The sequence below is a fragment of the Antrostomus carolinensis genome, unplaced genomic scaffold, assembly GCF_000700745.2.
Source record: "Antrostomus carolinensis isolate BGI_N321 unplaced genomic scaffold, ASM70074v2 scaffold41387, whole genome shotgun sequence".
NCBI classification, from domain to species: Eukaryota; Metazoa; Chordata; class Aves; order Caprimulgiformes; family Caprimulgidae; genus Antrostomus; species Antrostomus carolinensis.
Window position 1 is genome coordinate 13,786 of NW_010327417.1, and position 17,813 is coordinate 31,598.

The 17,813-nt window shown below is 43.9% G+C and overlaps 1 protein-coding gene across 1 annotated transcript in view; it reads right to left on the bottom strand.

Moving 5' to 3' along the window:
* Positions 1–15,955, bottom strand: part of LOC104528021 (forkhead box protein N3) — a gene marked incomplete at its 3' end in the record, with an annotated part of 28,931 nt that extends 12,976 nt beyond the window's left edge. The window contains exon 1 of the mRNA XM_010171897.1: positions 15,413–15,955. Coding sequence (XP_010170199.1) covers positions 15,413–15,955 — 543 coding nt within the window. The remainder of the gene's footprint in view (positions 1–15,412) is intronic.
* Positions 15,956–17,813: the final 1,858 nt, after the last annotated feature.

Here is a 17,813-nt window from a genome sequence, read left to right on the forward strand (position 1 = left end):
CACACACCACAGCCCTGCCCACTTGGGTTTTCCCTGGTCTCTTTTTAACTGAATTATCTCACAAGCAGTCGCTCTCAAGTGTGATGTTCACACGCAGCCCCATGAAATAGGGCTGCATGGGAAGCCTGCGCGTGCTTCAAGTGCTGGGTGGAGGAGGAGGAGAAATGACAGACTCCTTGGGAAATGAGACCGTCAACAACCTCAGAAGTGCCAGCAGCCCTGAGAAGAGGGACACATCATCCACAGAAAGGGAGGATTACTGCTTGGTCTGAACATGAGAACAAAAAGAAAAACAGAGTTTGGAGCAGGGGAGAAGAAAAAGAGAAGACAACCCTGTTTGATGAAGTCTAGAAACCTCTGGAAATTAAAAAAGCTGCATCAACTTCTACACTGGGCTAACTCACCATCTTCACCCTCCCACTCGTCGGTGTTTACTAGCAATCTGTTACTCATTCTGACCATCATACAAAAAGGATGCTGCTCAATACTGCACAAGGGTGATTAGTGCTCAGTGATTAAACATCAGTGTATGAATTTATCTGACTTAACATGCCTGAAGTGGAAGGAAACAGGGAGAAACAATTTCCAAGCAGACTCCAGTAATGAAAATTGACAACTTGCCCAACATCAGATGTTGATGTTGTGAAGAGTTCAGAAGTAACAGGGAGGAAAAGATGTATGATATTCTCAGAAGGACAGAAAATTGTTTTCCTCCAAATTATTCATGATCAAATATGCCTTTGAACATATCTATCATCTAAAGAAAAAGAAAATCTCATTTAAGCATGCCAAAGCAAGGCTATTTTGATGACACAGGTGTCATGCAAACAGGCCTGCTGTGAACTGAGTCACTGCTCCAGGTCTCCTGTGATCTTTTTCTCTATCAGTTTCACAGAGGAAGCCTTCATATTTGACACACCAAAAATAGCAGATGGTTTATAAAATGAAAATCTTGCTTCAAAAAAAGGTTGCAACTTTTTTGTTTTCCGAAATGCAAATGCACTTTCAGCGCAGTGCAACGATAATTTGAAGCACTTGCCCTGCCACACGTTCCTCAGACAGACATTTATGAATGGTTCTATTTCTAGATGATGCAAGTAAGAAAAGAGATAACTAAGAGGGGAAAAAACACAAAAATAGCAATCAGAAATTAATACCTGAATGTGAAAAGCAACCAAAAAATAATGTACAGACTCCCTTACAGAGCAAAATGAGTAGCTAGAAAATGCGCTGCAAATTGCTGAAGGTCCTACCCAAAGACAGAGCAAAAAAGAAGGGGCACCTTATAATTGACTCCATTCATCCTACTGATGATGAAAAACTTTGACAGCAGCGATCTCACCTTTCAGAGCTGCATAATGTACCAAACCCTGCTGAAAAGCAGTAACCAGCCCTTGAGCGTGCCGGTGGCGTGAAAATCCACCACTGCGTGCCCCACAAAAGTAAGCCAGATATACCAGCTCCAAAGCACTAGCTCGTGGAAAAGGGCAGATGTCCTCCAAAGGGTCCTCCTCTTCATAGTCGCACCCAGTGACCACAAATGCTGACATCTGCACTGTACAGAAGAGGATTTCTGTGACTGCTGTGTTTTCCTTGCAAAAGACTCTCCAGGACAATACTAAACACACCACCACCAAGAGTCTGAAAGGACCCTGACAGATTACAGCTTTATTGTAACCTCCAGAATCTGGCTTTAATATGGCTGATTCACAGCATTTGTAGCGTGGTGGGATTCTAGGTGTTCCTATTAGAAAGCCATGAGATGGTGCAAAATCACAGTGGGGAGGGGGGAACAAACCCAAATGTTTCCAGCTGTCTTCACTTCTATAAAAGAGCCTTTTAAAAGATCTTAAAGGCTCTAAAGTAAAGTGCACATTCCCTCCTCCGTTATTTGAAATGACAACGTGATTTCTAAGCCAATGTCGTAACTCCTAAGGCCCAAATCTCTATGTGAACAGCCCCCCGCACCATCCTTATCATATCCACCCATATTACCACAAACACACCCCTAGATGCTAATATTACTTGGCCTAACTTAAAAGCCACACAACAGAAACACAGAGAATTTATTTGGGCAATTAGAGAATTCCCTCCCTTTCCAAACAAAAGCACATCTCTGTACACAGTGCGAGAAGGCCGTGGCATGGACTGAAAAGCCGTTTAAGTCGGCTCTGGAAACGTTTTATTGTTCAGCCTGATGCCAAACAACAGGAATCGACAGATAGTCAGAACAGAAAAAAAACAAGAGTTTACTGATGAAGCAAATTCTGCCCCTTTTTAATGCATGTCTAAATTACAGAGTGCAAATCCAACAAGTTTGTGAACCCTGTTTTATAAATTGCAAGGGAAATAAATCGAAGTTGACGTGGCATACAAGTGGATAATTCTGCCATAATTAAGACACGGACTCTTGTCCCGTCAGCTCAAGCCCAGCCAAATGCATTTTTGGCATACTAGTCACTGGAGGGTGAGTGGGACTCGAGTGCTGGTGAAGGAGCAGATGGTAATTAGCAGAAGTGGTTAGATCATAAGCATGTTTACTTTGAAACTAAAATAATGTGAGTATTTTAGCTGGGGGGAGGACATTTTCCTATTTACTCCTAGTCAGCAGAAAAATAGGTTGAGAAAGTAAGATCTTTCCTACAATTTCAACGCTATAAATTAAAACCAAAGCTTTCTAAATTAAAATTTAATATTTTTTCTCAAACTAGAATGTCAGAAAAGCCTGTCTCTTAATGGAAAGGGTCATAACTATAATTCTTTTCCAAATTCGAAATTATTCAACTTTAAAATCCAACAGCATATGACACATCAAAGAAGACTTGCTAAGCTGAGAACAACGAATTTTATCCCTCTGAACAAAAGCAGTACTGCCCAAAGGCAGTGAAGTCTTACAGGTGTTTTAGTAAAACCTGAAAGAACAAAAAAATCAGTCAAAGTGGAGGTGTTTTACTAAATTTAAGTGCTGGTTTCTTTGGGAAAAAGCAAGAGAGAGAGTTCAGGTTAGTTAGACTCTAAATTAAGACTGATCTGTTTAGACTAATTGGTAACCAGTTGTGGCAACAGAACACATCTGTCCGAAGAAAATTTTGCAGAGATGAACCACGATGGCAGCACTTGTTTTCCTAGCACAGAGATGCAAGCAGATAGAAAGCTTTGTGTGACAACCCAAATCCATACTACTTTTTGCTCCCATTTTAGTTTAAAAGTGTTTGGATGATCTAAAAAACAATGTGACTATGTAATGCTTTTTATATACAAAATATATTTGAATACACACACACAGGTAGATACAAAAATAAATGAATTTAAACAGAAAAGGACGTACAGCCTGAACAAGAAAATCCCATTTGTCTCAATAGCTGGGAGCTAGCGCTGTACCGAGTCCTCTGTGCAATTTGTCTCTATGACAGCTTCTTTCCTCTTCCTCTGCCATGCAGCCAAAAGTCTAGAAAGTATTAGAACTTGATATAAAATTGTAAAAAATAAATCTACCCTCTTTTACAACAGCAACGTTTGTATATTTAACCCTGAGTATGAGGGGAAAAACTCATCTGTAGAAAAGGAGGGTAAGAGGGAGAAAATCCACACAAATTAGTGCAACGAGGTAATTACGTAACAATAAATACACCATGTTAATAGTCAAAACAGGAAAAAAACATTTGGAGAAGTTAATCTGACTGCTTCCAAACAAACCATGCAACGCTAAAAGCGCCAGCATTTGTCTGATTCCCAGCCATCCTGGCCACATCCTGACCCTCCAGCTTCCCACCTTTCCCAACAGAAGACTCAAAACCTGCGCTTCCCATGCTCACCATGCATCTCTTCCTACCTTAGCTCTGCATGCAAGCCAAGGAATCACACTGCTCATCTGCAGCTCCTCAGTCCTGAAGTACTTCAGGAAGGGTGGAATTATGTAAGAATCGTATCATTATTTCCAGTGAAATTTATAAATAAATATAATCTCTGAAGGGGATTCCTGCAGAAGTAAATACCTTTCGACCCATGAGCTCTGTACCATTTTCTCTCAAAGTCTAAGTGTAATTGTAGCTCCACCTGAGCTGGCAGCATGCAGTTCTTAAAGCCGTCAAATATTCCTCTCCAACAGCCTTCCAAGTGCTCCCAGGACCAGTTTGGGTCTCTGTGTTATTCTAGGGCTGCAGAAAGCTGCATGCAGACAGTCGCCGCAAGGCAGTGGTACTGAGGAGAATCTTGCAAATACAGCTTTTAGTCATGGCAAGGACTTTATTCCTAAAGATGAACCATGCAAGAACTACTTCGTTCTCCCCAGCAATTCAAAGAAAACACATCTAATTGGAAAACCGTTACGTTTATTATGATCTGTATCACCTAACCTTAACAATGGCTTTTACCCTTCTCCTCCCAATCAAAAACCAGAGCATTTCACGAACCATTTCTCTATTTCTACTGGAACACACAAAACCTAAGGAGAGGGGTGTTCCCACTCTCCACCCTAAAGGGTGAGGAAAAGAGATAAAAGTATGGAAATGAAAGCCTGAGATAAGGTATCTTGACTACCTAACCCTAGTCTTGCATTAACCCCGCCAGCCCCCGCAAGCTGCACTGTAGCCATTTTTTTCAACTCTAAACTCAGAAAAACATTTACAATAGTTGCTTCATCTCAATGAGTACCCTCCCACAGTAGGCAGCCATGGGATCTCACAAATATAGCTCTGGAGCAGAGCCTAATTTTCTGCTCATAGCTTGAATGAGTGTGAATTCAGCATTCAACTAGATTCTCGTATGCAAAACGCCATCAGTGAGTGTCTGCTCCATGTACTGCCACAGACACTGTTCCGTGCCACTGAGACTCCCCCACACAGAAGCCTGCTCATTCCTCTGCTTACCAACAGCGGTCTTGCAGCAAGTTATACCAGCATTTCAAAATCCTGATAGTACTCAGCTAGTGATAAATTGCTACTGTTCACTGCTGCAACAAAATACAGCAATTCAGCATGCCATATAGTGCTTTGGTATCTTAAGTCACTGGCTGAGGGCAGCAATTTGGTTTCTTTTCTACTGTAGTGAGGAAAAATCCACTCACATTTAAGATCTTTGGAATGAGTCCTATCACAAATTCCTACATCAGTTCCCAGGACAAAGTTTCCATAACACCCAGAGTGGAATTTGAAGAACATAACTAACAATTTAAAATGTACTGTCTCCAAAATTACTATTATGCATAACTGCGTAAGATCCAGAGATATCCTTTATGGCCACAACTGCTACTTTCCACAGCCCTCAGTCCCAATTCCACTGTTGTTTACTCAAGAGTAAATCAAAAGCAGCTCCTCTGAAGTCAGGAGTCCAAACTGGTGGGAGAAAAGAAGAAAACAAGTAATGTTCCAGGATAAGAAGGGCCAATAATGACCTACCAAAAATTCGTAAGGAAAAAAACTTCATGCCAAAGTAGGAAGGTCACTCCCCTTCTTCTTCCCTACTCTTGCTGATCTTACATAACCTCTGTCACTGATGAGTCTGACACCACTCACAACTACAAGAAATTTAAGACTTTGTAGAAGCCAGCTGAGCTGCCAGCAAGTAAATAAATCTTGTCAGCATCCAGACTGTTAGAAATGTGCTTATTCTCCACAAAAGATAACCACAGTTTTATTGCCATTGACATAATCAGCCCTGAAAGACCAGATACAGCAATGATGATGAGCATGGTGTGGGTGCTGCATGTCAACCACTGGGCATCTCAGCAGCTCCAGCCACCTGATCAGTAAGATCTGAAGGCAGGCTAACAGGAATCACAGACACCATGGCATGGCAGAGCCGAGGCATTCTGCACTCCCTTGTGTAATTAAAGCTGAGAATCACCGTAAACTTCAGTCCTGGACACTAATTTTACTCAAAGGGAAAACATCTCGGGAGGCTCTTGCTAAAAGCAGCACAGCTGAGGAAGGTGCTCCTTGTCCTCACCTATGAGGCCAGTTAGTCTCAGGCCAGCCAGACGCTGCTGAATGGCAAGTGTCCCAGCAGCCATCCAGGGGGCCACTATCCAACAGCAACAACATTTCTGCTCCTTCAGCCAAGTCAACTTTGTCTCCACAATTAAATAAAATGTACGGTGTTACTTCTGTGCCTGAGTTCTTCCAAGCCAAAGAACACACACACAGGAATTAAGTCAGATAAACTAAGATACAAGACTGACACACGCATTCAAGCAGATATACAGGATCCATTTTACCTTTAAAGATGTCAGAGCGCAAATGTCAAGACCAGGGACTCGTAAGTGCACCTGAAGGGACAGCCTGCATTTGCCTGCTGCTTGCCAGTTAAGTCCTGCCAGACAATCAACTTTAGCAGTCCCTCTCTCCTCCAGCCCACCCGTAATAATTCCTCAGCTCTGGAGCTGAGCAGGTACCCTGCTTTTGGCCAGCTCTGAGACACCAGAGCAAGTGGGGAATGGTTGGGAGAGGGACTGAAACTAACTGGGAATTAGACTGAATTACAGATGTTAAGAAGCAAAATTAAACCATTGTTTCCTTGAGACCAAAACTTAAATACTGAATCACAACAAGGCAGTTGCTACTACTGAAGAAAGCAAAATCTCATTGTTCTTAAACTACTTAACAAACTGACTTAAACCACAGGTATCAGGAAAACAGCAAGATTCGTATGTGTCTCATTAAAGCAAACCTTCTTCAATATCTTCCTTTACCTAGAAGACGAGACTTGACTTACACTGGTTCAAAATACCAGATTATAAATCAAAAGTTGAAAGCAAATACTTAACAGATAGAACTCTATTAGCTTAAAAAATACATATAAGCACGCAGCACAGTCTTTTCCTAGATGCTTACTGAGCAACACTTAACCAGAAGCAGCCTCAAGGTTTTTTTTTTAAGCAAATCTGTGTTCACAAGACTAACTGCACCACAACATATTGCTTTGTACAGCTCCATATGGTGCTTGCACCACAACCTCATCTAGCAATGGTCTACCCAGGCCTGAAATAACTGAAGTCAATTACTGCTATACCCTAAGACACCACTGACCAACACACAAATACCAACAAACTAAATTAAAAATAGAGTCATACTGGGTTCCTATTTCGTAAGGATTCCAGCTTGTGTTACCCTGGACCATTAATTTAACTACATTTATGATGCCGATAACAGCAATTAGCTGAAAATAACGCAGAAGGAGCAGGTAGGAGCAGCCTGGAGACTGCTTCTCAGACCCCACCAGGCCAGTCCTCCAAATGACTTTACCAGGCAAGCAGAGCTGCCCCAGGAAAGAGACAAGGTTCCAGCTCCCCGGGTCAGCGAGCGGGATGCAGTAACTGCCTGAAACTACAGCGAGGAAAAGAAGCTTCTCCAGCAACCCAAAGGCTACTTCAGGCTGCCTGAAGAGTATTTTCAACTCCTCAATTATTTTCAACTGCTCAACTAGAATCACAGAATGGTTTGGGTTGGAAGGGACCTTCAAAAGCCATCTAGTCCAACCCCCCTGCAGTGAGCAGGGATATCTTCAACCAGGTCAGGTTGCTCAGAGCCCCATCAAGCCTGACCTTGAATATCTCCAGGAATGGGGCCTCCACTACCTCTCTGGGCAACCTGTTCCAATGATCCACCACCCTCATATCATGACCAAGTCTTTTAAATGCTTTTTCACAAGACCTTCACCCAGGAAAGGAAGCCACAAAGAACAGTTTACTGTCCTCTTTCAGGCAACATGAAACACTTCACTTCCCTTTTAGGAAAGGAAGAAGGAAGTCTAAGGGACACATATTTTGTAATTAAAATGGATTCTTTGATGTTTTGTTGAAAAACTGAAGTGTGAGACAGAAGAATGCACACTCAGCCAGACCAGCGAGTCTAGTTCATCTCCGATGTTCAGGCACAACCGGAGGCAGCACAGCCACCACCATGAGCCTGGTGCTCAGGGGCACGTCCTGCCTGCTGCCACAGGAACTTCACAGTGATCCCCCACGGGCCAGCGTTCATTAATGGACATGTAAAGTGCTCCTGTGTCCATACGTGCTCCAGTCCCATCATCAGCAAGGCCTCCTGTGGTCAAAGCAGAGTTCCATGCTTCCTCTGCTGGCAGTGACAACGGCAGTTTGTAGCTCTCCAACAATTAGGAAGAAACCAGGTGGTAAAGAAGACCTAAAGACAGCAGCACGGAAAAGCCTGACAACTGATTTGAGAGACATCTTTCCCTCTTCCATAACAGCTTTTCAGAGTATCCAGAGCACAGCTCCACTCAGAGCCACCTCTACTGCCAGTGTTAAGGCATTTGGGCAACAGAAAGAAACAAACCTTGAGAAAATGACAAAACACACATGTGTGCACACACATCCCTCTGCAGTTTTCTTAGGACTATCTCACCCGTGTCATAGGGGCCCAATCCAGCACTGAGCACGTATGTGACTGAACATAAAAGCAGCCCCAGTGATTTAAGTGCAGCCTGTGCTCTTGAAGGTAAGAGAATCCCCTTCCCCTTCCTTCCCCTTCTCCTTCCCTGTCTTCTCCTGCTGCTGCTGGGTCAGCTCTGAGCTGGCTGAAAGCTGCAGGCACGGTTTCATGCCAAATTAAACAGAGCTGAGCCCACAGCCTGTGCTGACACTGGTGCTCCTCTGACCACAGTGACCAGGAGCTAAGCAGGGAGCTGAAAATGAATCCAGCTAACATCACCCACTGAAAAATAACCCAAATGAAAATACAACACAAATAGCTTTCAGCCGTTTGCATGGTGACACACGTGCCAGTTTGAGCTCGAGAGGGGCTGGCAATACAGCCCTGGAGTTCAATCTCCCCGCAAAGGGAACAGGCAGCCAGGTTGGGCAGGGACCGTGCCTGATGGTGGCAGCCCAGACTTGAATTAACTTCTTAAATCAGCTGTAAAACGTCACGAAGAGCCGCCAACACAAGCCACTTGAACAACAAATAGCACAGTCCTGCTCCTAAGGGAAAACCGAAAGAAACATCACCAGCAGAAGCAAGACCCCCATTGTATTAAACTTCTTTTCTCATTTCACCCTAGCCTTTACCTTGTGGTAGGGACCATATCCGTTACCCCACCAAGCAGCTGTGCACCTGCTCTCCCTGCAGCCACCAGCCTCTACCAGGCCCGTCCGTCAGGAATGAAAAAAAAAATCCCAACCAGAGGTATTCCCCAGCCTCCCCATCCTCTCTACTCCCTTCATCAGGTTGGCACAAGTGTTTGTTGTATCATGCTGTGACCTGAACCAGGGAATTAAGCTGAAAAGCAACTCAAGAATTAAAAAAAAAAAAAAAGAGGAAAAGAAAAAAATCCAGCCAGATCAGATCTCTGACCAGATCTCTGGTTTGCCACAGAAGTGCAAAAGTTCATGTCCCAGGAAGGTGCTGGAGCACACAGCCAGGAGCAAGGGAGTTGCAACCACAGCTGAAAAGCAGACTCATCAACCCCACCACCTGCTCTCCTGCCCGGGCTCTTTCAGTGCCGCTTAACACGCTCTGTATGGTCTTTGCTGTGCATGAGGAGCACAGACAGGGCCAGTTACTCCAGTTTATTTAACTTAAGCAGCCGATCCCCTGGTAGGTCAATAGCCTGTCAATGTGCAACTAACATCCCAGTTACTCAGCAGGGTGCCTGCCCACGTGCTATCTTAACCAAGAGCAAGATAATGAAAATACCTTAGATATAAGGTTCAGGGGACTCTCCGGATATTGCCAGCTCTTCATCATTACTTGAAAAAGAACCGGTTACCATTTGTACAGCTCTAAACCAGTTAATACAGGCAGACTCCACTGCAAAGAGTAAGTTCTGATATAAAGTCAACCAGCTGGAAGCCAGTAAAATGGAAGCGTGTTATTTCCACACATAGCTTTAATAAATCTATTCTTTAAATATTCTGTATAATTTATTGGGTTTGTACTTCAAAAATAAAGGTCTTCTTGAAAAGGTTCAAGAAAAGCTCTCCATAAATTGCCCGATGTCTGGAAACCTCGTATTACAGCATGGTTCTAGAGACCTTTATGATTGCTCTGGAATGAGATAATCCTCATTTCTCTGAACATCAACCTGAGGAGAAAATTTCTGATAAAAGAGAGATTTTTAGTATGATAGACTACAGTATAAGAAAATGGATTTCAAGTTAAATTAGATTAATTCCAACTTAAAACCACAACATCTCCTTTTAACAATTTGGGAAATGTAACAGTTGGACTGGCTTATTTAGGACATTATTTTATTAATGGAGTCATAGAATCATAGAATTATAGAATGGTTTGGATTGGAAGGGACCTTAAAGATCATCTAGTTCCAATCCCCCTGCCATCAGCAGGGACACCTTCCACTAGACCACGCTGCTCAAAGCCTCATCCAGCCTGGCCTTCAACACTTTCAGGGAGGAGCATCCACAACTTCTCTGGGCAACCTGTTCCAGTGTCTGACCAGCCTCAGAGTAAAGAATTTCTTCTTAATATCTAATCTAAACCTGCTCCCTTCCAGTTTTAAAGCCATTTCCCCTTGTTCTGTCATTAAGTGCCCTTACGAAAAGTCCCTCCCCAGCTTTCCTGTAGCCCCTTCAGGTACTGGGAGGCCGCTATAACATCTCCCCAGAGCCTTCTCTTCTCCAGGCTGAACAGCCCCAACTCTTTCAGCCTGTCCTCATAGGAGAGGTGCTCCAGCCCTTGGATCATCCTCATGGCCTCCTCTGGACTTGTTCTAACTGCTCCATGTCTTTCTTGTGTTGGGGGTCAACATCATCTGAAGTCTTTAACATGAATCTGAGGGGCTGGTTTGTTGTTTGAGTGGGTTTTTTTGTTTGAGTTTTTTTATACTTTAGCTCCACCAGATGTTATAAATGCAGTGAAATTCTGACGCCTGTATTACTTGGGTCAGTCTAGGTGATAACAACGTTAAAAACAGAGGAGATCATTTCTATCCCCAGAGTGCCACCGAGCTTTCACAGGAGATCTTCTCAAATAATAATGTTAAAGAGGGAAGACAGGGTCCCTGGTCTCTCACCTTTGTGTATATGCAGATTGGATTAGGAGATTCTAAGGAGGAACAAGCAGGCTCCTTTTCCTCTCCCTCCAGATAGTGCCTACCTTTTTGCAGGGTTTTACCTATCAAAAGCCCTGACATTATCACACCAGATGAAAGACATTTGCAGGAGGGACTCCTGAAGAGTCTCCTGCGCCCAAAGGGTTCCCCACAGCTCTCATCAGATGCCCTGGCAGAGCGCTTAGGAGAGGCAGTGCATTAGACCAGGAGAAGCTGGACAAGCTGGATGTTGGCTCTCACAGAGCCCAAGGACCACTCCGGAGTCCTCACATCTCAGAGCCCGCTCCAGACAGAGGAGGAGCCTGGCTGGATCTCCATGACCCAGTTATGGACCATGTAATTCTAAGAATAACTTTCACATCAAGCGAGGAGAATTTTCTTCTCCCAGCCCCATAAACATATCCCTTACCCTCATTACATTTTTATTAAGACGTCCCTCAGCACGAGTGCCAAACAAATCTTTAAGAGACCTGAATTTCTTCAGCGTGTGCACAGCCATGAGCATGTGTGCGTTTCCCTATCTCAGACAACACAGAGCAGACACAAAGAGGAACCCTCTCGATAGGATGGATGCCTGAAGAAGCACAGACCAGGGAAGAGATGGCACAGTAGCAGAAAGGAGCATGGGATGAGAGCCCCAGCTTCTAGAACCGTGAGCTGTTCACTGAGACAAAAAAAATGCAGAGAAGCCAATGAGCTCAAACATCCCTTCCCCTCATCCACTTTTTTGATAATAATGATCAAGAAACTTGGCATTCATAAAAGCCACAGACATCTCACGTGAAAATACAACCCGACCAGCCTTCGTTCAAGCAGGAATCCCCACACGAATAAAACAAATCTTCAAGGGGGGGAGAAATAGGGATTACAACAAAATTTTTCAGCAGACCCTCAGCTAGAGCAGCACTAGTGGGCGCAGCTATAATTACAGCAAACCTACATAATGCGTCTGAACTAGCTTAGCCCTTTCCCTGCAAGCAGAGAAGCTGCCACATCAGTAACTCCGTTGCTAGGGCAACTGCTTACTTTCCATATCAACTGCAAACTCGTTGCTATGGAGACACATATACAAGAAAAATTCCTCTCTATAGCCAAGGACCAGATGGCAGGCAAGTCAGGGAAGTCATGGGCTAACAGGCTGTACTAAATGGGACACACACTAGAGGACATTTAGATCTGTACCTTCACAATAGGATTAATCTGAATGACTGAATTCACAGGTCTGGCAGTATAAACAAAGCCAGGGAACTCCTCGTCTACTCCCCATCATGTGATACTTCACGCTCTGGCCAACTATTATTAAACTGCTGAGCTCAATGCAAAGAGGTTTGTACAATCAAGGGCTCAGCATTTTCCCTTCTTCAGCCGGGCTCTCCGTCTCCATCCAGGGGATCGGCCTCATGGCAGAGTTACACCAACAGTCACTCTGTTGGCTTGCCAGGTAAGCCTGATGGCATTGCAGCTGCACTGGAACAGCAGTAGTGCATAAACAAACCTGAGGAGAAAAACGTCTTTTCCCTGCATTCCACGCCAGACCTAAAAGCGCCAGGACAGGACAAGTCAAAAACTCAAGTGATGCAGCCTGGAAGCCTTTTTTTCCCCCCCCTTGTTACAAGGATCTCACATGAGGAAATGCAAGTATTCATATGCAGGCAGAAAAAGCTGCATACTACTAAATACATATTTAGCCCCATGAATATAAATTAGTGAAACCCACGACTGAGAAAATTGCTATGCAGAGGGAATTCAAAAAAGAATTAAGTGTTCAGCAGAACTTTTTTTAGAAAAACGATTACTGAAAGGCTACACAAACAAACACTGGAAAGCACAACTACAAGAGGAAAAGCTTCTAGCTTTTCACATTGTGTTAACGCACATCAACCAGCAAATGCCTGCAATTCCCAGCACTGATTAACTCCTTCCCCCCGTACTGTACCCATTTCAAAGCCTATCTTGTTAGCATTTTATAACATGCCATTTGCTAAATGCTTTCTTCCCCCCACATAAAAACAGTAAGAATCTGTTTGCAAAAGGGAAGAAGTGGCATGAAACGATTCCTTATAGAGAAGAGTCCCCCCCCTTCCCCAAGCCCCAGCCCAAAACTGGAGAACCCTTTAGATGGATACCTTCCTTCTGAACAGTAGAGATGATGGCTGCAAGGTACTCAGATCAACCCCAAGTGTGCATGTGCACACACACAAAGGTATTTTCAAAGACAGCAGTTGACGTTTACTGCTTTCCAAGTCCACAATTAGCTGTCAAGCATCTGATTCAGCAGCTCTGACCGAGCGCCAATTCTGTGCTCTGGACTCTGTCTGCCACGTCCCTTGGCCAGGACATGAGAAAAAACCCAGCAGGGGATTTAAACGACCTGTCTTTGTGCATTTTACACAATGAGATTCTCATCTCATTCACCTTAAAGCTGGCTACCTGCAGTTATTAGAATTTCCTCTACCTCCTGTACATGCTTTCTCATAACCTGGGATTTTCCAGGAATGAACAAAACCCCACCTTGTTATTGACACAGGCATGGCCTCCCACCACACCTTGTTGTCTAGCTATGTAACCATGGCTCTAATCACGAATTCGAGACGTAGGTGACCGGTCACGCGTTGTGCTCTGCCACTTCCCTGTGGAGAAGCAGCGCGTCGTGGTATTGTTCATACAAGCTCAGCGGACTGACGGATATTTGACAGATAGACATGAAGACAAGTTCCTTATAGGAAGGAAGCTGTAACCTAAATAGTCGACTTGTAAACAGAGGAAGAGGGATAGAACCAAACACAAATGGCAATGCTAAACGCATGCCTTGCCAGTTACAGTATTTCTGGGGTTTTTTTAAAATGTATTGTGTGAAGGTTTCTTATGGTCTGGGACAGGATCATAAAAATCCAATGTGGCACTTGTTATTATAGTCTCACTTCCAAACAAGAATTTAAGACTCTGGTTTACACAAAACCAGACCCAGTTCAGGAGCAGGATTTTAATTTCACACACAATCATTCACAGCAACTAATTTATAAAAATACCAATGTACAGTGTGTGATCACCAATACATGGACAATGGATTCTAGGGAATGACATTTGGGGGGGGGGAGGGGGGGAAGGTAAGAGGGTCAATCATTTAAAAAAGGAAAGCTTCCAGAGAAAATGAAGTAATTCAGAATGAAAAGTCGCTAGTTTAGGGTAATGTACTACTCTTCCTCTAGAGTTATTTGAGCTCTTATTCCACAGCATTTAAAGATAAATCACACACAAAATAGGGCAAACAGCACCACCAACAGAAGTCTAGTTTCAGGATAACCAGTTACAAGACAATCACAGCATTTACTTCACTGAAATACACAAGTTGAGTGCATCTATTGTTTCTGCCAGGAGAAAGTGTCCACTTTCTGATCTTCAGCCAGTTTTAGAGACAGTCAGTCACTGATGTGATATTACCCGCTATTTATTTCACTAACCTGTGAGAAGGCCTGCAAAATTATTCTGCAAGCTGATATGTTTATCAGTATACTTGTACTTTGCCAAAGATTCATCCAGACCACTGCCTCTGAAGATGGTCCCCTTTGGAAACTGATACCTGCTCCCCAGCAGTCTGACGCGGTGGAAGGCTACGTGAAGGACTGACTGCCTCCCCTGCTCAGCTCGCTTCCCCAGACCCTCACACACAGCCTCTTCCTGCTGGGGAAGCCGCTGAGGATTCAGCAATGAAACCAGGCGACAACAACAGAGATCTGAAAGCAAAAATGTGCTCCCCAGGCTCCTGCCACCATGCCGGTCGCAGAAGCTATGCAAGCCCAGGGAGAGAACGACTGACATTTTGGTGAATGGTAACTTTCACCTTTGATGCCAGATCTATCTCATCTCTTTGAAGAGTTTCTCTAAAACCTGCCTGAAACAGAACAGAGCTTCATCACCAAAATTCAGAACTATTTCTGCTTGTCTAAAAATAAGTTTTTTCAGATTAAAACACAGACCAGAGAAAAAGCGACGGACTCTTACATAAGGCATTTCACTATACATTCGTATAAGCCAAGAACAGCAAGCAGCCTATTTATAACATTATTACATTCATCTAGTATAGCTGGATACCATTACCACAGCATGATCACTAAAAACAATATTTAACCACTATGCATGAAGACACCAGCTGGGGGGAAAAGAAAAAACACACACACACCCCGAGTACTTTCTTACAGATGTCTAGACAATGACTTTAATAAAATCAGAATGAGCCACGCTAAAGAAATGTTGGTTCTCTGAATTTAATGAACTATGTTACCAGGGACAGAGTTGCATATTCTGCATTTCACTGTTAGGGAAACATTCTGGGATTAGCAGGTGAATATTTTCAGAGCCAGATAGGTTTCCATAGTTCCAAACTTACCTGACTTCTGTCTTTGTCCACTTTCTTAAAACACTTATTCAAGGATAGATTATGTCTCACAGAATTTTTCCATCCTGTGGGTGCATTTGCAAAATACGGAAAGTGTTCCAAGATCCAGTTGTATATATCCTTTACAGGCAGTCTTTTGGTTGGCGAGTCCTCAATGGCCATAAATATGAGGCAGCTAAAGGAATAAGGAGGTTTGCAGTTGGGGTTCTGCTTGGCATCATAGGGCATGTCAGAGTGGGCAGGAGACGGCGGCGTGTCATCACCGATGTCCTGAACGGGGCTAACGCTCCTTAACACCGAGTCCCCAAAGCTTTTCAGCAAGTTCTTGCTCTCGTGTAACCAGTTCAAATTAGTTAGTTCTTCATCTTCCATGGCCCCTTTATCTAATCTGATGGCAGGCAAAGAGAAATCTAGGTCCTCGTCATCGTGAAGTGCCTTTGATAAATCGCTATCTTGGTAACGTTGGCTCAGTCCGCTGGGAACACTAATTCCTGAGCCCTCCGGCTTCTTACTGGGAGGCATGACCGGACCCATTTAGACAACGACTCCTGGGAGAGCAAATCCAAAGGAAAGGGAAAAAGAAACAGAGAGAAAAGTTAGCTCAGAAAAAGATACCACAGAACATTCTGACAGCTTTTCCCTAACTGGTCACTCGGCCTTTTGCCATCTGTATTAAAAATGACAGACTCACTTAAACACTCAAACACAACCATTTGAGTAAAACAATCTAAAGTCAGGACAAGGGAAGAAATTTCAGTCGATGTAATAAGACAATAACCCCACAACACCTCAGTTCTGCACGTACGTGAAGCCCCACACAGGAAATCCTAAAGACATGTTCCTTTAATGATAAATATGTGTATCAAATCACTGAATGCTCCGATTGTATCACTTTAATAAGCATGTAAACTAAAAAAAAATTAAAAAAATAAAAAATAGAGGGGCTTAAGGCCAGTTGCTTTAGATTAAGTTCAGCTGTTTACTTTTGAGGACAATACAACAGCACCATGATTAAAGTCACTCTGGCTAAAGGCTGAGGCAGACAAGCATCCAATCTGACTACAACTGCAGTTGCAGCAAAACTCTCAAACGACAGCAGAACTTCAAGACCAGCAAGGGTGGAAGAAAGGAGGAGGAAAAACAACTCACGGTAATTTTGGGACCAGGGCCAAGACACAGGGAAACAAGCACCAGAGGAACAGAGCACTTTAAAAATGTATGTAAACAGAGAAGATTTTAACATGAGCTGAACTGTATTTCAAACATGGGAGAACACAGAGTCAGAAAGACTGCTGTGATGCTCAACAGTGGCCTGGGAGAGGTGGGACGAGCTGCTGCGGGTACTGCACCAGCAGGTCCTGGGGGGAGACCTTCGAGTGGCAGCATTGGGAGGACCTGAGCCCTTCAGAAGCTGGGTGAAGCTGGGTGCCCGCTTAACTCAAAAGAAGCGGACAGGAGCCCAACAATTCTACTTCAGAAGCAGGAGACAGGCTCCCTTAGCTCCTCCATACAGTAAAACCGACAGGATTAAGGTCTGGAGATGTCAACAGCAGTGAAATAAAAATTGGGAAGAGTTAATAACATACTTAAAAGCGACAAAACTTCATGCACAAATGCTGAACGAGAGCAAAAGGATTCCCTGTATCTAAAACACATCCTCAGCAGTTCCCTGAAGTCATGCAGTCACACAGTCAATACTGTAAACGAAGGGGAAAAAAAATACAGATAACAGAATGAACCGTGTACCTACAGGAAAAAAAGAGCAGGACAGCCGTTCTGGAAAAGGGAAAGGGTAGACTCTACTTCAGCTGTTCTAAACGGGCAAAAATGAAACAGAAAAGTTCCTCAGATCTTTCTATAACACTTTACACCAAAGCAGCCATTACCAGAAAAGAAAAGCATGGAACTTTTATGCACAGAAGCCAGTTCACAGACACCATCACCCAACGGGCTCAGCGAACGTGTGTGGTTTTACACCAGTATCTGGAAGAGGAAAAAATACGGAGGCAGATACAAACACCGGGAGGCCAAACGTAGGCAGGTCCCACTTCCCAGCTTTCAACAGCATCCAGCAGAGCCAGGAGCCAAACACGAGCATCGCCGGCGTCCGGGGGCACCGGCATCGCCCCCTGACACCGCGCGCTCAACTTGGACTCCAAATGGAAGTTACGTCCCACGAGCTTCTAAACAGGAAAATTATATGATGGCTGACAGTAAAGTAATTTAATTGCACTGTTGCTATGACAACACGCTGCTCTCTTTCTGTTTAATTTGCTTATTTGCCAGTATCCTCCCAAAGGGCCGTATCATACCATCCCCGGTTTTTTTTCTTTCCTTCTCTTTTCCGCTCCCCAGCCGCGTCCTCACGGTGCCGGGGCCCCGCGGTGCCCCC